We start from the raw sequence: 21,224 nt of genomic DNA, 5'->3' as shown, positions 1-21,224 counted from the left end.
GCGGCTCAGCGCTTTCCTCGGCGCGCTCTTCGTACATTTTGAAAAATTAATATCTCAAGTAAATGTATATATGTATATAATATATATAGATTTATTTACAAGATGTACCGACTGCACAAATCACACAACACACAAAATAAAAAACCGCTTTTACAAAAATTCTTATTTCCTCTTTAATGATTTACATCGTTGCATTAAAACCCACTTCTTCTGTGTGTGCCTATACATATTTTATAACTTACATTCTTTATTAAATCTTTGGTTACGAAGTTTCATTATTCTGTATGAATAACTTTTCATAGTTCTTACTCGAGAAATTTTTTTTGCAGGGAAAAATGAACAGATTTAAAAGTTCAGTTTTTGACTTATTACTTTTTACATATTTTTGAATTTAGATTAAGAAAGTGCTTTGAAGAAAAGATGTTATATCAGGATTTTGGATAAAGCAATAAATTTACATTGTGCCCATTAAAATTCCTTCATCATTTTAAATTGTTGGGCATACACCGGTGATAACTTGTCCATAGGCTCGTTCAGGCCTGATGCTGACGGGTTTCATATTGATCAGAATATTATTGATGCAGCCAACATACTGAGCTTGCGAGGTGCTTCCTCGTAGTCTTCTTCCGAGCATCGGATGACCACCGATGAATATCGGATGTTTCGACAAAACTCTTGCCACATTTTTGCCACCGATTCCGGGCGGTGCCGGTTTGTGATCGACCGATAGCAGTACCGCATTTTTCTGTTTGACGGCTGTTGAAAAAAAAAAGAGAAAAGTAATAATAGGACACAAATGACATCAATTGCCAATCATTAGTGTCTTATTTTAATTGTGTTATAAATTAATTTAAAAAATTATTAAAATTAAAATCATTTAAGAACACTCCATAACATAAAATCAGCTCGTTATCTACCTCGAATATTGTGCCAGTGGCCGTCGCATAGAGAGTTTGGTTTTGTTGGTTCGAAAGCAGTCTCGATCGAGCCTCTCTGTGTCCTTATAAGGAACTTGACAGTACCATTAACCATTTCTAATACAAGATAATCCCTTTTGCCATGTACCGATAGCAAATGTCCAGATGTCGATCGCGGTTTTATGTCCATTTGAATGTCAACTGTACGGTCCACGTTAAATCGATCAACTAAAAATTAAAATATTTTTTTAAATTAACAATGTTCAATTTTTTAAATCAATTGCTATTGCTGACTTAGAGATTGAATATTTCTTTACTTAATAAAACAATGTCCTTACCTGCTTTGAATAAATTACTGCCATTTCCTGGGAAAAAGAATAAACCGGGCTCGACTCTTTTTGAGCAAGGTATTACGCCTATTTTTTCCGATGGTTCTCCAACGAGTTGTCCGTTCATCATGAAATTTCCAAGACACCCACTGAATGTTTTATTAAGACCCTGAAATAAAATAATTTGTCATACCTTTACAATTTTAAGCCTTCTCCATGAAATTAAAAGTCAGGCAAAAATCTTACAATATTCGTGTATGCAAAGCTGGATATTTCTGGTAAAATGCCACCCACGAAGAATGGCGGATTGACATTGATAGTAGTGGTATGTCCCAGTGAATATCCGGCCACTGGTTCTTCTTCATCTACAATCAGTTGACCGTAATTACCTTGTCTCTTGAAAATCACGATATGCCACTGATTGTTGTTGATCATTTTGTCACTCACTAATAACGCCGGTCCGCTTCCGCAATCGAATTTATAATGAATCTAGAAAAATGATTTTTCAAGTTTAAGATGATTTGTAGAAGACAAAGATTAGTAATTTTTCTGTGTGAATACAAATATATCCTTACTTTTCCACCCAGCATGTACACGGCAATTAAGTCTTGTTTACTAAGGTCGGAAGTATAAAATATAATTCCATCGTCGGCCATTGTTTTTATATCAATCTGGAAATCGTAGTCATCTTTGTATCTTCCATTTAGTGTTCTATATTCTAATCTACTATTCCTCGCAGTGCCTAAAAAGTTAGCCGTTTGAGAAATTTTATTGATATAAATTAGTGTTGGATCACAAAAGAGTAATATTTTCATGTGAATATTTTTCCATTCATTTAAAATGTGCAAAGTACCAAATCGCCAAGCCTTCTCAAGATCAGGGTCCGTTGCCGGGTAGTATGGCAAGTGACACTTGTCGACATTTTCAGGTTGCTCAGTTGGTTTCTGTGTAGTAGTGAAATCATATTTGTCTATATTAAATCGTCCTTCCAGCTCTGGTTCTTCTTCTTCTTTATCATCCTCTTTATCTATGTCGACGTCTATTATATCTAAAAGAAAATCATTTGCTTATTTTTCTGTCTTACCTGGCCATTATTGCTTGTGATGTGTGTGTGTGTGTGTGTGTGTGTGTGTGTGTGTGTGTGTGTGTCGTTTTATTGTTGCAATTGTTTTGCTTACTGATTTGAGTCGACAACTCTATTGTATCCTCTGGACTTTCCGGTGGTAATAAAGGTGGCAAAAATTCAGGTTCGACGATCGGTGGTAAAACTACAAAAAAATATATGTTTAAGCAATCAAACACAGTTAAAAAACATATAATTGACAATGATTATATTAGTTAATATTCCAACGTACGCGTTTGATCTCCGCCTTTACACTTTCCTAGAAACGCGTGTGGTCTTTCAGTTGTATTGGCGAAATTGATAATAATCTCACTGTTGAGGGTCGCGTCGCCAATACAGCCAACAAAAGGCATAATTTTCCGTCCGTCCATGTCGAAATTTAATGGTAAGCCACCGATATATAAATCACCATATAGGAAATGTAGTGGTGGCGGCGCCGAATCAGTGCTGTAGTAGTTCGTGTCGTCAATATCAAGGCGGAGAAGAGCCGAATTGTCATGAGTAGCGGTTACCACGTGCCATTCATTATCGTTGAACTTCACATCCGACGGGCTGGTTCTAAGTTCCTCACCCTGACTACTCAATACCAACTGACCGTCTACTAGTGACAGATAACTAATAGCCGCGCTTTGCTGATCGTTGTTGGTTGCGTAGAAAATTAGACCGTCGCTGGCCGATGTCTTGAACTTGAGATTCACTTGTAGACCATTAGACGCTAAATTGCGCCATCTCACATAACCGGGCGTATTTTTCTCGAACGAGACAAGACTGGCAAACTGAAAGAAATAATTTCAAGAATTCCATTAGCGATAAGATGGAAGACTGTTTAATCTAAACAGTTGGATCTTTAAAGATAGGAATAGTAAATAGAAAATGTTTATATCTATCTGCGAGCAATTAAAATTCTGCTAATTACCCTGACTGGACAACCAGGCATGACTCCGAACGCTTGCACGTTGCGCGTGAGATCAACTGAAGTGTCAAGGATAACGACGTCATTGATACAACCTTCGAAACCATTGTTTGTAACTGATTCATAACGATGCTTTGCGTTGGGTGGATATCCACCGAAATAAATATGATCCGATGAAACAAAGGGCTTGGTAATTCCTTTCTCTTGACTCGACGCGACCATGTGATCGTCAACTTTGAGCGCGCCCATCGTATCCTGTCTGATAGCTTCCAGAGTGTGCCAGTTACCATCATTGTATTTATCCGAAGACTTCAAAACGATCGTACCTTCTCCAAGATCATATTGATACAACAACTGACCGTTTCTCATTTCCAGAGACAAGAACTGTTTACCCTTGCCCATTAAATAAATCAATCCGTCCTCCACGTAAGTCTTAAAAGATAGTTTGATAATAAACTTTCTGGTATCTGGCGTAATCTGCGAGCTCTTTTTGCTAAGAATTGCATAACCATGTCGGTCAAAGCGATATCCTCTGCTAGGTGCAAAATTAATTAACTTGTCACGTTCGAGCGCGCTCTTTTGGTTGTTCTCGCCATCGACAAAGTTCCAGAAGGACACTGGTATATCACCTATCATCAATTCCTCCATCTCGCCCTCGAATGATGATGCAGTCACTGCATCTTGGATACGGAAGGACGATGGGTAACCACCAACGAAGAGCTTTGAATGCTCCTGGTCCACATTAAAAATATAATACGGAGTTGTCAAAACCTGCTCCTTCTCATATAATTTATCCTTGCCCTCGCCAATATCCTCGCGAACGATTAACTTGACATTCTTGCCAGTCCTGAAAAAAAAATTTCGAAGAACATGGATACAAAAATTCTCTTGGACTAGATAAAGTCATATGAATTGATCTCGACCTATCGATAATTATCTGCCGCCATACATTATCCGATACGAATTTGGTATGAATTATTTTCTCTGGTCCGGATCCCAAATCGACTATAAGCACAGGATATCCGCTTTCAATCAGTAACGCCGTGAAGTCATGCTATGAAATATAAATCGTAAAAAAATTTCCTTTATATATATATATATTTAGTTCAAATTAAATCATTATTATTACATTAGATTTTATTTATCGATCTTACCGTTTTTGAGCGTGGTAATTTTGTTTTCTCCTCATTGCCGAGATACAGTAAAAAGCCATTGGTTTTGTTGGTTCTGAAATACAGAGATATTTTTGTGGAAGTAGCTAATAGAGGCAGACTCTCTGGACTTTTCAGCTCCAACGTAGTGTTCCTGTAGAAGGTCAAACCGGTCTTGAACCGATTAGCTAGCTCTCGGGCATTTGCAATTTTATTTCTCAGGGCTTCAATTTTACTTTGCAGGTCATTCCCGATTGTGTCGATTGATTTCTGATTACCATTCAGACTGTTTAGCAGTCTGGTAATATTTGGCATCACTTTGTCTACAATATCCAGCTGCTTGTTCGCCTGTGAGACGTCACGAATCGACTCTGATGTATTTTTCGAGAGTTGCTTTGTTTCCCGCAGATCTTCCGGAATTTGATTCACGATGTCGTTCATGTTATCGATGGAGATTTTGATGTTACGTTCGATGTTCATCGCTTGATTCATGGCGTCATATGCGACTGAAGACGATTGCGAAGGAATGTTATCGAGCGTCCTGCAATTTTTATTTATCAAGATTAGATATGTGCTTCAATACTCAACATGCTTGTTGCCTTAAAATAAATTTAATTTAGTATATTTTTATATATTTAATTATAGAAAATAAAATGACGAGATTAAGCATAAAAAATTATACTTGTCGATGGAATCGAGGAGCTCCTTGTTACGTTTATTTTGGTTGTCAATCAGAGTCGCGTTGTTTCTTGCATCTCGCAAATCGTTTTCGGGCTGGCCTACCGTTTTTGTTAGAGCGTGCTGCGCAGCGGCTAACAATTTGAAACACTCGTTTCGAGAGTCCAGCATCTTTTGCTCAATTCCATCAGTCTGTTATTAATAATCAAAATAAAAACCAATTTAAATAAATATATACGATTAAGATTATACATTATAACATTCAACTTTTTACCAATGATGTCGCATTGTTAACAGCAATTGTGGCATTGTCTGCAGCATCTTTTGCAGCTTCAATTGCGGTTTCAATATCTCTATATGCTGAAACAGCTCTCACCGCATCAGTATTGCGAGTATCGGTTAGTAAACTATCCAATTCTAGTGAATGATTATACAAGTACGCAGCGTGAGTACGGGCTTTCTGCACCGGTTCAGCTAGATCGATTAATAGTTCATCATTTACAGCAATGGTGTTGTTCAATCTATCAGTCGCATCATTAATAGTGTTAGTTTCTAAAGAAAAAGTAATTCATTATTTATATGATGATCTTAATCATTTTATAACCACCATCAAGGTACCCTGGAAAAAAAGTTTGTTAGGAACAGGTAGAAACGGTTAGAAAAAGATGGAATTTCTAACAGTTTTTAACGAGGAATCCTATACGTCATATAAAACGTATATCTTTTTCTAACTGTTTCTACCCGTTCCTAACAGACATTTTTACCAGGGTATCAAAAATACTCACGTCCAAGAAGATCGAGACTGGTCCTTGCATGAAACAGGACATCGCTGGCATTATTTTTGAGTTGCTCTCCAGCTTCTAAGTCCTCTTTCGCTTCAGCAGTAGAATTTTTCACAACATCGAGGTTGCCAGTCTGTGCGGCAATTCTATTTTCTCGATTCAGTTTATCCACTCCACTGGCAATTTCTTGAGCTATTTCCACGATGTCCAGTAGGTCATCCATCTTGGCGCTGGCGTTTTTGATCTTGTCGCTAAGGTCAACCACAGCTAAGCTTTGGTTGCTGGCTGGAAAATTATACTCCTGCATCTCGGAGATCAGAATATTGGCCTGATCCGCTTGATCTACGGCATTGTCTCGATATTTAATAAAAGAAACGTCCTTGATTCTTTTCAGAATCTTCTTTGCTTCATTCAATGCATTATCGACCTTAGCGCCCGTTCCCAGTTCAATATTTAGCGCCAGTGACTGCACTTCTGATACAATTTGATTTACTAGATCAATTTTGCGCACCATGTCTTCCTCTAAAGAATTCATGTTCTGCAACGTATTCTCCGCATTGTCCTTTGACTTGATACTGTCGTCGGCAGCGAAATCAATCTTTCGTTTTTGAGTATACACTACATTTTCCATTTGCTCCAGCTTTTTCTGCAAGGGCAACAGATTTACCCGACTTGGATCCAATAATCTAACTTCAGGATAGAGTTCATTGACCGTGTCGTTGATAAATTTAAGTCGTTGATTTGTAAAGTAACCTTCTGCGACAGTCTGAAAATGTATCAAGAACATATCAAGTTATTTTTATTTTTACAATGAATATATACATATATTCGCAAAATATTTTATATTTTATTTACACTATATTCACGTGAGACAGGATCTAACAAATCGGTCAATTCATCGGTGACATCCAAAAGATTTCCCGTACAAGAACCGCAAGCAAAGCAACCTTGTGCTGGGATCAGCACGTATCGATATGGACAATGATCGCACTTTTCGCCAATCACACCAGGTAAACAGGTGCATTGACCAGTGGCTGTGTCGCAAGACACACCAACGGAATATCCACTGTGACATTCGCACGCTAAAAGAGATGAGAAAGAGTTAAATTATACCATTCTCACACTATGATTATTCAGATGATTTATCTGACTTTTCCGAGCAAACTTTAACACATGATGAATATTGAATTCAAATGTTCAACACAATAATTATTGAATGATTTAAAAGAAGTACAGATATCGACTTGTTTACAGTAAAATAATTTTGTTTTATAAATGTTCCACAATTCGTAGACTAACAATCTCACAATATTTATAAAAATAATCAAGTAGTAATTCAAAAGATATATATATTTTTACATGTGCATCCGTTCGGTCCGTAGTTCCAATACCCCGGAATACACTGATCGCATCTGCGTCCGGTGACGCCTGGCATACACTTGCACTGTCCTGTTTCCCCGTCACATTGACTGCTCTTTGAAGCTATATCGCAGACGCATGGCCTGCAACCGCTGCAGGTTCCGAAGCCGTAATGATCGGGAGCGCAGCGATCGCATCGCTCGCCGATAACGTTTTCTTGGCAGAAACATTGACCACTATAGCTGTCGCAATGTTCCATTCCGCACTCATCGCATACGCAGCTACGGCAATCTTTCCGTTCCACGGCGTCGCCGAAGTAACCAGGGGCGCACAGATTGCATGCTTCGCCGTAGGTGTTATTCAAACATTGCAAACATTGACCGGTGATACTGTCGCACGAGCCAATTTGATTGGTGTCAATATTGCCGGAACACTCGCATGGTTTGCAGTAATCGCCGTACACCTCGGGATTACCGTAGTAACCGGCGGCGCAGGACTGGCAACGAGCACCGTAGTATCCGGGCAAACAGGCACAGCTAATCTTATTGCCCTCTTCATTTACTTCGCAGCCGGTGGCAAAATTATTGGAAGCAACCGGCAACGGGCATGCACAGATCAGACAATCTGTCGGTGTGCCCACAGTGGCATTACCGTAGTAACCCTGCTCACAGTACTCGCAATGGTCACCAATGGTACCGTTCTTGCAATTCTGCAAAAAAATCACACAATAGAATTACAAATTTAAAAAAAAAGTTCAAAAGAATTTTACTCCAAAGAAATCTTCGCAATTCACCTGACAAATTCCGGTGTTTACGTCACACGTAGCTGCGTGACCGTTGCATTGACAGGGCGCGCAGTATCCTCCGTATGGTCCCGATTTAATCCTATAATATCCTGGAGCGCATTCCTCGCATGAAAGTCCTTGATAATTGGGTGGACACTGACACTGCTCTACGCTGCTAGCTGGGATGCTATACTGAGCCGAGTACTGTTCCGTTGTGACATCCAAAGTCACGTATGATAATCTGTAAAGATATTCATTATAGGAATATAGTAATAAAATCCTTTTCGATATTTCAATGACCGAACAGTTGGAGATACGTACGAAGCTGTAATGCTAGGATTCCAGTACGTGGCACGTACGTATATTCCACGCAGATCTTCGAGAACAACCATGATTTGTTCTCTGGTAGCGCTAAGTCTGTTGTAAGTTAAAAAGTTCGTCTCGACGAGGCGAACGGAGGCCCTAAAGTTCGTAAAGGAAGGTGGTTGCTCATCGGAATAATAAAACAATGTAGTGTCGGCACCTTGAAGAATCACGTCAGCAGCGCTGATAGCTTTGCCGAAAGGTCCCGTGCTATAGTAGACGCTATAATTGAAGTAGCCACCATAAGAAGTCAATTTTTTATCGAGGTAGGTGTCGGGCGCCGAAAAGTAGACATTATCGAAGATGTCATTGGTGGTGAGCGAGATTGTGAGTGTAGTTGCATTCTCCACAGGATAGATTGGCACATTGGTAAAATTGCCAGTTTTATCGGTGGAGGTGACCAATTCCCAACCAGACATATCCATAAGATGAGTCCAATAAAGACTCGCAGAGGCGCATCTAGCGAACGAGTTTTACATTACAATTTTAAAATTTGCACGAATTAATAGCAATTAATTCCTATTAATGATAATATATTTATGAAGTATTTTAAAGCGATATAACACGATGATAATTAAAAATAAAATAAAACGTACCTGGTTGTCTTGCCAAAACAGAAGCACTTGGTACAACCATCTGGATTGTCAGCCTGGATGTCGAAGGTGCCCTCACGACATACATCGCATGCTAGACCCTGTACGTTCGTTTTGCAGAAGCACTCGGCCGTGTATTGGTCGCAGATATCGCCAGTCGTACCGCGTGAATCGCAGTCGCAGCGCTCACAATGAGGAAATTGTGAATAACCAGCATGACAACGATCACACTGACGACCTTCCACATTCTCCTTGCAATGACAATTGCCGTCGAGTAAATCGCACTGTAGGTTACCATCCAAAACGCCCAGGGGCGAACAATTGCACTCCTCGCAACCGATGATCGGATGGAACCCATAGGTGCCGACCTCGCACTGGTCACATCGTTGGCCCGTCACTCGGGGCGGACAGATACATCTACCGGTGTCTCGTTCACAGAGAGAGGGACAGTTGCACGGTCTGCAATTGGGAAAGCCATAAAAGCCAGTCTTGCAGCTCTCGCACCGTCTGCCGATGACGTTTGGTCGACAGGGACACTGGCCGCCGAATTTGTCGCACTCGAAGCTGGTAGAACCCACGCTGTCGCAATTGCAAGGCAATGCTCCATTATTATAATTGGCCGTTAAAGAATAGCTAGAATCACGACAGAAGCCGTCCTCGGTGACGTTGATATGGAAATGATTGTTGCCGCAACGTTTGATGAATTCTTTTGTCTGATCAAACTGCAATTTATCGAGAATCTTCTCATTGTATTGATCCGCTGGAATCACCAGAACGTAGTCTAACCAGATGCCGCGGCCGGGTTCTTTTAGTGTCAGAACAAAGTTTTCAATCAATTGAAATCTGATATCGTTGTCGTCAATTTGACGTACAATACTGCGACATCCGCTATTGCTGGGACAATGAGGAACTGGTACCTTTGCCTCATAGAACTTGCCGTTTTGTACTAGCACATCTAGCTCAAATTGAGGGTGGTCTGGTTGATAATACTGTATCACGAAGACATAGTCTCCTGGCTGGGAAACCTTCGAGTGAATATCTACCATGTCGCCATTTAGGTAGATCAATTTTGTGGCATTATCATAAATACCAGGAGGGCGATTTTCAGAGTCAAGAATGCCGTTAGCATTCTCGAATTCGATCTTTTTGGCGTCAGCGGCACCGGGGAAAAGCCCTTGTACACATTTATCATTTTTTCTCACACAGACAGATTTAGGCTTCACATAGTCCAACGACCACTGATGATAGGGAATCGCCACTATAGAATCGATTGCGACGTTTGAAGTCGGTTCACCGGTCAGCACCAAACTAACGTAGTTCGATGGAAAACTCATGACAGCCACCTTGCCGTAGGTATCAGTAACAACCTGTCGACATGTGCTGGTATATCTGCACGGATTCAGAGTGACTTTACCTTTAATGGTATTCGCCTCGATTAGCAGCACCGACGTGTCTTGTTCGTCCCGTGGAGTAACATAAGTCACCACAAGAACGTGAGGGCCAGGTTTGCTAATTCTCAGTTCAAAATGAATTTCTTCTTGCTGATCGTTAATGAGTGGCACCTCATCTTCGCCGATTTCTTGCAAAGTCTCGCGATCAGTAAAGTACTCGGTCAATGGAATCCGGACATTATTCTCGTTAAGAAAGCCACCGGCGCCGTGGACCGAATCAAATTGTGTCAAATTTGGATATCCATAGTGTCTGCAGAGTCCTTTGTAACCGACTTCGCAGGGCACATTCACGTCCTGCGTCAATATGCCACCCTCGTAATACTCCGAGGGTAATAAAACGAAGTAATCAAGGAACATACTCTTTTTCGTAGCGATCTTGATGGACCAATGTCCAGGATTCATCACCATGGGCGATGGATGATTGCCATGTGCTCCAGCAACAGTTACGAAGGATGGTCGACTGGTTGGCTTAAAATTGACCTTAAACTGCTGTTCTACCTCAGATGGACTATCAGGAGTGATAGTGATAGTGCCGAGGATCGGCTCATTACTGGGGTTCACGTAACGCAAAACCATCCGATAAAGCGAAGATTTGCCAATATTCACGCCCAGTACAATTTCATCTTGCTGAGTAGTAAATTCGGCGTAACCTTTCCAACTAAAACCCGGAAAAATGTCTTCCGCAAAGCCGTAGCGAACGTCGTTGCCACTAGAAGTTTTGCCAACTTCGGCTTCATATTGAAACTGATGAAGGGTAGGGAAATAATGCGCCTTCAGAGGCTCCTTACACGTTAGACCGGTGACTCGAGGTTGACAAGGACATTGTCCAGTTTGCTTGTCACATATCAAATTCACAGAACCACCAACGTCACAAGCGCAATCTTAAAAAAAGAAAAGAAACGTTAAAAAACAAATATTACAAAATGGAAGAATAGATTAACTTACCGGAACAACCAAAAAGATTGTCTTCTTGAAGATTGTATGTTCCATCGATGCATCGGCTGCATCCTCTGTCAGTTACGCTGGGTTTGCATATACACTGTCCAGTTTTAGTGTCACACTCACCAATGCTGCCGACGACTCCAGGAATATTACACTGACATTCTTAAATACAAATGTACAATAAAAAAATCATGTATTGTAGTTGTATATCGCACATACGCACGTACAATTATTCCTTTCATAAAACAATTATTATAGACACAATAATAATTTTAGTGAAAGTTGCTATGCCTGAAATAAATCCGAACCTTCGCAACCGTCTGGATTGTAAGGCTGCAGATTCCAATAAAGCGGCTTGCATTGATTGCATATTCTCCCCTCGACCCGCTCCTTGCACTGACAAAGTTCACCGGGCGGCAATGAGCCACAACCTTGGAAAGTCTCGACTATGCCAGCCGGATCGCAGTTGCAACCCTCGCAGGTAGGGAAGTTGTAATAACCTTCTTTGCATTGCTCGCATCGAATGCCGTCAAAATTTTCACGGCATTGGCATTTACCTTCGCTGTCACAGGACACGCCAATCGAACCGTGACTATCGCAATTGCATGCTGAGATCAAAGTATTAAAAACATTTAATTGATAAAAAATATAACTGATTAATTTAATTAACAAATACTTTAACACGTGTTAAAAGATTGTTAAAATATTTGGAGATAATAAAATAAGGAGAATTTTCCGAGGCGAGTTATACATACCAATGCATTCCGGGTATTTGTAGTATCCTGGACTGCATTGACTACAAGTTCTTCCGGCAAAGTTGGCAAGGCATGAGCATTTGCCCGCAAAATCGCAACTGATGCTGGATGAGCCGACAGAACTGCAGTTGCATGGTACGCAGTTTGGATAGCCGTAGTATCCAAGGATACATTGGTCACATCTAACGCCACCGTATCCTTCCTTGCACAAGCAAACGCCGTCCTTTTTGTCACAAATGCCAGGTTCTGTTCCGCGCGCATCACAATTGCAATATGTGCAAAGAGGATAATTAAAATATCCGTCCTCGCAAATATCACACGTTCTGCCTCCGTAGTTGTTTTTGCATGTACAGTTACCGGATATCACATCGCAGACATCATTCAGGGCGCCCACAGGATTGCAATTGCAAGCTGAAAACGTAACGATCAATATTACCATCCAAATACCTTTACTCTGAAAATCTCGAGATAACTTTCAAAAGATTCACTTACGTAAACAATCAGGAAAATTATAATATCCCTCTGCGCAAAGATTGCAGTAGTGGCCTGCATAGTTTAGCTTGCAAGGACAATAACCATCGGTTGCTTCGCAATGATAACCATCAGTACCCCGCAAATCACACTGGCAGGGTATGCAATTAGGATAACCAAAATATCCGTAATTGCAAGTGTCGCAGTTCGGTGGCGTGTATTCTTTTCGACACTCGCATTTTCCAGTGGAATCGGCGCAGTTCCCAGTCGAATAAAAATAATCGCAGTTACAAGCTAATTAAAAAAAAGTTAGTTTATAAATTTTATAATGTTAAATAATATCAAGAGTGATTTATATCTTAAACTATAAACGTAAACTTACGTTGACATACATCGGTTGCATTGAGTGGCTTATCCCATGGTCTGTAGAACCTGGGCTTGCAACGGTTACAATTAATGCCTTCAGTGTTGTGTCTACAATTCTGACAAACACCACCGCCCTCATAATTACCATGAATGTCAAGTGATAAATGTTTTTCATCAATTTCTGGGTTGTAAATGCACTCATCCGAATGTCCGAAACAGTTGCAGGCTACAAATGTGAATTCACTTAAAGAAAGGCAATCTATCTTTGGCATAAACTTACTTTGTTTTTACAACAAAGTCAAATTTTGAAAAAATAAAAATAAATTTATTATTATAAGTAATTTGCAAATTCAAATAAAATAATTTTCAGCAAATATAATTTTTAATAATTCTGTATTATTTGTATAATATGAATTAACTGCTAGCAAATTTTTAGCTATAATATTAAGTTGATTGTTTTTACGTTCGCATATGAATTTTTGTGATGCTGTAGACTGCCTCCATTTCTTCTGTTCAAAACCCTTACAACACGTCGCGCACTGAGGTCCACAGGTGTTATGCTGGCATCGGCAGACAAGTTTCTTCGGCATGTTAGGATCTTGAATGTCGCAAATGTCTGCGTGACCGTTGCACATACAACGACCACCGATGCTGATATCTTTGATCGAGTAAAAGTACTGTAATATAAATAAACTATTTTTAGAAGTCAAAATATAAAAAAGTTACAAAAATATCACAATGGAGAATACGAACAGATTTTCAAGTGCTTACCAAAGTTCCTTTTGCATCGTTAAATAAAAATTTGTTTCAACAATAAATATGGATATTAATTTTATGAAATCAAATATCACCGAAAAAATAAAAAATAAAACATCAACTTACTCTTCTAGTGACGGTAGGATCTTGTCGAACAACGGACATCAGGTGCCCTAGCAAGTTTTTCGTTCTGAGAAAGCGAAAACGAACGTTGGTCGCCCGCGTCCATTCTTGCAATAAAGTCGAATTGAAATAGTGCTTCGCTGAGGGCCGATTATTTAGGATCGAAATTGGAATCTCGCCACCCTCAAGTGGGACAACTTTTGAGTATTCAGTCGTACAGATCACACTATCATCACGAATAATAGGTTTATGACTGTCTACTCCGAAATAAGTCAGGCAATCGCTGGCGGAATCTGAAAAGTATTGCCAGGGCGACCAGGTCTTGCCGTAATCTTTCGATTTCTCCAGAACCCAGAGTCCTGGTCGAGGCGAATTGCCCATTCGCACATAAACGTAAGCCACGTGAAATTCCTGAAAAAATTCTTGTTTGTTTTAATTGAAATTTTTCCTTTTACTTCGTCAATCATTCTTCTTTTTTTAAAATAAGTATGTGTGTTTATAAATAAGTATATATGTTTATTCTTCTCGTTGCTTTTCTCGAATTTTTCATGATAGTAATTATTACATTATTTCACGAATAAATTCATCATATTGTTATTGAAATTTATAGCTTTTAGTATTAATTGTATAAGTACGTTCCTGACTATTTCACAAACAGTAATGTGAACCAAGAGTAAAAACTGCAGCATTGAATGCCAGATGTGTGCCACGCATGGTTTCAATGCTCTAAGAACGGCTATCAAAATCTCAAGTATATGGGCTAATTGAGAGAAAAAGTGAGATAAAGAGATAGATATAGAAAAAGAGATTCGTTCTTTTCTAAAATAATAGGCTTAAAAATTAGAGAATATAATAAATCTATAGCAAAATACAGAATACATAGAATATATTAAAGCTCAAAAAGATAAACAAAACGTTTGAAAAATCACACAAATAAATTACAGAAAAGAGAGAGAGAGAGAGAGAGAGAGAGAGAGAGAGAGAGAGAGAGAGAGAGAGAGAGAGAGAGAGAGAGAGAGAGAGAGAGAGAGAGAGAGGTAAAAACAGTGAAACAACGGTGTGAATAAGCCTTTTTAAGATTATTAGCGATAGTCGAAGGAGCGATAGCCTTTGCGTACGCTCTAGCTACAAAAACAGACTCCGCGTCTGATAATAGCTATTTACATTAAGAAATTAGATACATCCGGATATAATGGCTAACTATGTCCTCTCGTTATTTACACTAATAGAATTGTACAAATAAATATCAAAATAGTTTTGATATTTATTCTAGAGACACGCGTATATTATAATCAAATTATAATTAGATATTAATTTAATAAAAATTAAAATGTTTTTGTAAAAGAAAATGTTCAGGAAAAATCCAAAAATTTTTAATAGAAACAATATTGATAATAATGTTTTCTCTCGTTCATCTTTGGGATTTTAATTCTTTCTATTATTCTCCGGAAGCGCACCAAAGATTAATCTTCCCACTTGCAGGAAGACGCCTACTTTATGCGCGATAGAATGTTTATGTCGCCGATAAAAGAATCGCGCATCATTATTTCCTGTCGCTCCTGAATCCTTTTCAACATATTTCAACTCTTTTGTTATAATAATCTCTATGTTCTATATTAATTGAAAGTAACTTACCTGTCCCAGGTTAATCGTTAGATTAACTTCATTATATTTCATCCCCCTGGATAAAGGTGGTGATTGCCACCACGTCTCCATACCGTCGACCGCATATTCGGGAGGATGCCTTTTTTCAGGATTGTCAGGATCGCAATAATCGCATACCTATAGACAAACAAAATTCATTATATTGACAAAAATAAATAATTAAATAATAGAATCTAATATAGAACATTTATTATAACTATAAGCTCAAGTAAATGAAAATTTTTGTATATAAAAAAACTTTGTCCATAATTTTTATTAACTTTCCATCATCCTTTGTCAGCCATATTATAATAAATTTTAAAAAATTTATTATAAATCTCAATATTAAAAAAATAAATTTATAGTCAACGGATAAATATATAGATGAAGATTTCTTTTTCTGGAATCTGCATGTGACATAGAAAGCTTCTTAATTTCGGGTGAACGATCGAGTGTTATCGAGAGGTCATTCTTATCTTCCGTTTTATATCAAGTTCCTCGCTTCTAGTTCTCTTTGATTTCGTCTCCTTTTACCCATATAGATAGACATACAAAAAACTATGTCGTAAGTTGAGCTGTCGTGTTCTTAGTATTAATGAGCCAGATAGATGTTAGACCAGTATTACAGTACAATTAAAATACAAATATATAGACTATTTTCTATAATTACACAATATAAAATTTAAATTTTTTAACTCTACAACTATATATTAATATTAAATTTAGAAGAAAAGCTTAAAAAAATTAAACTTAGACATTAAACATGCATTATTTTTATATAATAATAAATACATTATACATCCGTGCTCATGTAATTTTAATTTTCGACAACAAAAGAGTGCGCTTGTAGGAAATGCGATGTAATCCTGCGAGTCTATCGCCTTCTTCAAACTATGTTCAATTATAGATCCTGCGAACTGGTTTTTAACTGGATCTTTCCAGGATCTTAAGAGTAATAGTTATCCTTTGTTCTGATTCGCCGACAAAACGCTGACACATTAATATACCGAGAGGAGTATTTCTCGGAGAAGCCAAGAGAGAACAACAATCTCATTATATTGGAAAATTGCAATCGTATTATACAAATGCACAGAAAACTTTTCATTCTCTATTTTAATTCATAATATGTAATTATTTCAACAGAAAATTTTTTATTAAAACCTTAATGAAATTTTGTAAAAATTCTAAAATTTTATGTTAGATTATTAAAAATATAATTGCGTGAAAGCATAAATTTATTAACGCAATAGACACAAGCTCTCTCTCTCTCTCTCTCTCTCTCTATATATATATATATATATATATATATATAATTTAAAAAAGACGTAAAAATAGCTCATAAAATTTTCTTATATGTCTGCCGTTCGATTTATGAAGACTAATTTCTCATCAATGGTTTCATTCATCTTTTCTGATTACTTATTGTAACGCCTTATCATAATTTCCAGATAGTGATACAGAAAAAGTGCAAAGTGATATGTAATTATAAATGTTTAAACAAAATATTACTTTGACGACGTATGCGAATAGCATTAATATGAATGGAAAGATTGTGAAAGAAGATAAGAGAAAGTAATTGAGTAAGTGAGTTGATGCCTCGTAACTGATAAACTCTTGGACTCGTAGGACCTAATGATAACAGATAAAATTCGGTGCGAATACTGAAGTCGAAAATACAGTAATTTCCTCGGAGTGCTAAAATATTCATTAAATCGATTGATCACATTTACAGGATATTTAATTTATAATTTTATAATTAAATATTAATTGAAATAAAAGAAATATATTTTTTTTGTATCTATGTAAAAAAATTCACAAGTTTCGATATTTTATAATTTTGAGTTATACAAAGTTATACAAAATTTTTTAAATTATTAATTTACTTTTGATTAATTTAATTTAAAAAAAACTTAATAAATCTGAATTATATGCGTCTAATTGATAGATATGTTATGAACTGTGTTACAAATATATCAAAGATTATATATTTATTTTGTAATATATTTATCGCTAATCTTTACCTGGCCTTGAATTAAGTTGATATCTTCATCCTGATCGGCGTTCGCGCCGACAAGTTTGCAATAGAGTTCGGGGCCGGTGGTGTCGACGCCGCACGTAGCCGAAGCATCAATTTCCTTGCCCTCGGCCAAATTAAAATACGGTGGCGTCAGGATTTCGCTCCTAGACAGCCGGATAAGCAGCAGAAGACCGGCAAAGGTTGCCGGCAACCGCATCTTATCAGCGGAAAATCCGACACCTTCTCAAGTTCTTTTGAGGGACTGCTCCACTCTTTTTTTTCTTCACTTTTGTCTTCCCTCCACGCTCTTCGCCTCGTTCCCTTCCTCTTTCTCTCTCTCACACTCTCTCCCTCTCTCTCTTTCTCTCACGTGAGAGACGATGATGCCTGGGTGCTTTCTCAGTGTCGACTGTCCATGGTCCAGACCAGAGTTTATCCAGTGCCGTCAACTTGCCAGATGAGAAGAGCTCGGTGGGGGTGGAACGCATCAGTGATCTTCAAGCCAGAGCCTGAATCCCGTATGGCTTCTTAGCTTAGATACCCTACGTTGCCTATACTTTCCGTCTTCATCTAGAGTTGTCAAATTTTCACGAATTTATCAGTATATTTTCAACAAAGATAAAAAATAAAGAGTAGAAGAAAATTCAAAATGTTCATTATTATTTTTACATATTCTACATATAGATATTTCAGTAAACAAGTTATGAATATTTTCGTGCGTATATAGTTTTCATATACGTCCTAATTATAAATTTTTTTAAAACATATTAATAATTTATTTATAAGAAAATTTTTATTAGCATTTTTTCTTACAAGGGTGAGATAGTTAAAGTGGCAGAGTGGAGCTTTGAAGATCACTGATTTAGAAGGACCGAAACCACATGGTATCCTTCATACGTGTGGAAATAAAATCTTGTTTATAGTTTTCACGACGTCGCATATTATCTTACAACTCAGAAGAGCCTAGTAAAAATGGATTCCATCATCTCATTCAAATATATAAATTTTCATTGATATTAACATTTTGCTTTATATTTACACACATTAAAATGGACATAATATAAAATACAATTGTATTTTTTTAATCTCTTTGCTTTTGGGCTATTGAATATGAGGGAAATAAATCGGTATAGGACAAATAATTTCTATAATTTTATTAGCAGAAATAAAATTTAGTATACCTTATGTGATTACGCTCTCAAGAAATATACAGCACAAGTTGGCAATTTAATTGCATACGTTTGCAATTAGATGTAAAGTTTTCTTATTCATTTCTGCTATGTCTTTCATTTAATCCTGCTTTAATGCACGATTTCGATAATAAAGGGCGGAGAACATGATGCTGGAACTCAGCAGGACCGAGATGATAAAGTTCCCCAGCAGCAATATATCGGCAGAGTCCATCCATATCGTGAAGACTCTCGCTAAAAAGCACAATTATATATATATTTGAATTCTACCCTGAAATCTCATTTTTATGCACAGCAAAACCAGAGACTTACTCAAATTAGTGAAGGCAGATATAAACCAAGTGAGAGGCGATACTGATTCTGCGTTCTTAGCTCGAAGTATAGCTAACAATTGAACAATTTTGCTGGAAGCTGAGATTGGAGTGCACATTGGCTGAAAAACCCAAGTTCATCATGTAAAAGATGTTTCAAAATATACAAAGTGTTTCCTTCCCTAATCATTTAAAATATTTGTTATTTTTAGTTCAAAAAATATAAAAAAAGTTGTTCACAAATATTATAACAGGTAACATTTTTTTATATTGCCGATTATTTTATAAGATTTGAAAATAATTAACATTTTTCTTTAAGTGACATGACATATTTTAATTAATGTAGTAATACAGTTCATAAAAAACAAATTCAATTATATATGATATGCTTATCTTAAGATGACATTAAATGTAAAGAAATCATATTTAAATGTTACATTATTACATTAATAAAAATATGCTGTTTCATTAAAAAATTTTTTTTATGTTAACAGTCTGTAAATGATTGTGTTACGGGAGAAACACTCTATACAACTTAAAAAGTAATTTGCAATGCTCAGCATTGTACCAACCGCTAAAAGTGTAAGTACAATTTTTGGAACAATTCCCAGCAGCAGACAGCTGCTCACTGCAAAGTAAATTACAGCACCTAAAAAGGACCACATATTGATCCTGCTTAAATATTTCAGCACAAGAAAAATCAGTATATATTCCTGCGCTAATATTATTGGATACTCCAAATAGGACAGTAATGAGTATCCATTTGTATAATTGTAACTAGTCATCACAGTGTAACTGAAAAATAAATAACATTAAGTTATTTATAAAAGAAATAATTGTGAAATCTGGCAAGATGCCAATAAATTAATAATAACGTGACATCAATGTTATTCTGTTAGTAGATATTTACTGAGATACACAAATATAAGTTACCTTGTCAATTCTAAAAATAATCCTAGCATCGATATTTCATCGGCTGATTTTACAGAAACTAATTTTAATATCTGTGGAATCTTCAGTACGAAGCACATGCCTATTGTTATCAAGCTTAACAAATCCGCAAATTGTTGCAGCTGTGTCATCTCGTTTTTTTTTTGGTCCTTTAATTATAATTACATGTGCACAGGTTTCAATATGAAGACAATATTGTAACAACTTCTAATATACATACCGCCTATCGGTAGATCATAATTTTATCTTATCTCTAATCTCTTACAAGCGAGTCAATAACCGTAATGTAATTGGCATTCATCTCGCGCTTTTCCAATCACGTTTCGTATATGAAACGCGTGTACGAGAATCCGAGACAGTCGTACATTCGTCACCTCACTAGACAAGAATCGTTCGCACTACATCAAATGCGGGTAACGAAAATAGATTGCTTGCAATTATACGCAAAAATACCTTCCTACACACCGATGCAACGATACGTCAGTACTTGGCCGCAGGCGTTGCGGACACCGTCAAGTGATCAGCTGATCCCGTTAGCGCCGAATTTATACGAGTTAAAGTGGGGGCACCTGAAATCGATTTTTAATTATTGACGATATTTCATTCAAATAAAAATTCTTTAAAGAACGAAAAGATCTAGCATCCGCTAGAAATCCAGATGCCTATCGAAAGTTTGAATTTTTGCGGTATAAGAAGTTACGACGATTGGTAAAATAGTGGGCGACTTTGCTGGACAATAAAGTAACGTACTGCTTTAACAATAGTCGGTATCTCACGCAAATCACAAAAAATGCGAATTCTCAAAAACGGAGCAGCAGAAAAACATAATCAGATAAAAGATACTAATTGAAATTTCAGGGATCGCAATTTCAGACATTTTTTGAATCTTAAGTCGACTTTTGAGCCGCAAACGATTGAGCTGAAAAATGAAGGGAAAACGTACGATACGTGGCACACATCATCGAAACTTGGCGCGTTGCAATTTCGAAGTTTCATTTCGCGAATGATCTCTCTCGTGTTGTCCAGGCACAGCATCGAACCAGAACACACGTTTGGTGTGTCCCGCACACAGTACGAACATAAATTTTAAATACCTACGCGATACGCACGTCCCGAGCAAGTGCGCTCACGACTGGCGCAACTTCACGTGCAAGCGGTGCAAGCGTACAGGGGATGTCACGTAGTCCATCGTATCGTAGTACTACGCGCAGAAAGAAGGCGAACGGCGCGGTAGAGCGAGAGGTTGGCAGCGCCG

General features: G+C 37.6%; 2 protein-coding genes across 12 annotated transcripts; both read right to left on the bottom strand.

The window, feature by feature from the left end:
* Positions 1–148: 148 nt before the first annotated feature.
* LOC105828922 (laminin subunit alpha) lies at positions 149–18,818 on the bottom strand. 3 transcript variants are annotated; one of them, XM_036282480.1, is made up of 29 exons: positions 18,699–18,818; positions 17,522–18,087; positions 15,492–15,638; positions 13,860–14,267; positions 13,441–13,654; positions 12,994–13,203; positions 12,633–12,905; positions 12,141–12,551; positions 11,694–11,993; positions 11,389–11,547; positions 8,996–11,324; positions 8,358–8,858; positions 8,046–8,277; positions 7,253–7,961; positions 6,749–6,975; positions 5,897–6,659; positions 5,386–5,663; positions 5,116–5,303; positions 4,437–4,974; positions 4,206–4,336; positions 3,286–4,129; positions 2,602–3,145; positions 2,425–2,514; positions 2,100–2,294; positions 1,822–1,988; positions 1,493–1,735; positions 1,256–1,415; positions 918–1,145; positions 488–756 (listed from the first exon to the last, which is right to left on the bottom strand). In XM_036282480.1, the coding sequence occupies exons 2-29, from the start codon at positions 17,732–17,734 to the stop codon at positions 488–490; spliced, it is 10,971 nt and encodes a 3,656-aa protein (XP_036138373.1). In that variant the 5' UTR covers positions 17,735–18,087; positions 18,699–18,818. The 3 variants fall into 3 exon arrangements, with proteins under 3 accessions (XP_036138377.1, XP_036138373.1, XP_036138370.1); XM_036282477.1 differs by lacking the exon at positions 18,699–18,818 and adding an exon at positions 18,331–18,480; XM_036282484.1 differs by lacking the exon at positions 18,699–18,818 and having other exon boundaries at positions 149–756; positions 17,522–17,734.
* LOC105832705 (solute carrier family 66 member 3) lies at positions 18,657–21,200 on the bottom strand. Of its 9 annotated transcripts, none has more exons than XM_028192028.2 (7): positions 21,068–21,200; positions 20,423–20,538; positions 20,190–20,367; positions 19,952–20,118; positions 19,591–19,813; positions 19,020–19,140; positions 18,657–18,941 (listed from the first exon to the last, which is right to left on the bottom strand). In XM_028192028.2, the coding sequence occupies exons 4-7, from the start codon at positions 20,098–20,100 to the stop codon at positions 18,808–18,810; spliced, it is 627 nt and encodes a 208-aa protein (XP_028047829.1). In that variant the 5' UTR covers positions 20,101–20,118; positions 20,190–20,367; positions 20,423–20,538; positions 21,068–21,200; the 3' UTR covers positions 18,657–18,807. The 9 variants fall into 9 exon arrangements, with proteins under 9 accessions (XP_028047829.1, XP_028047831.1, XP_028047833.1 ...); XM_028192030.2 differs by having other exon boundaries at positions 20,190–20,347; XM_028192032.2 differs by having other exon boundaries at positions 20,190–20,347; positions 20,435–20,538.
* Positions 21,201–21,224: the final 24 nt, after the last annotated feature.

This window comes from Monomorium pharaonis, chromosome 1 (assembly GCF_013373865.1).
Source record: "Monomorium pharaonis isolate MP-MQ-018 chromosome 1, ASM1337386v2, whole genome shotgun sequence".
NCBI lineage: Eukaryota > Metazoa > Arthropoda > Insecta > Hymenoptera > Formicidae > Monomorium > Monomorium pharaonis.
Note: the sequence above shows the minus strand (reverse complement) of the source record. Positions and strands in the feature narration are given on the sequence as shown.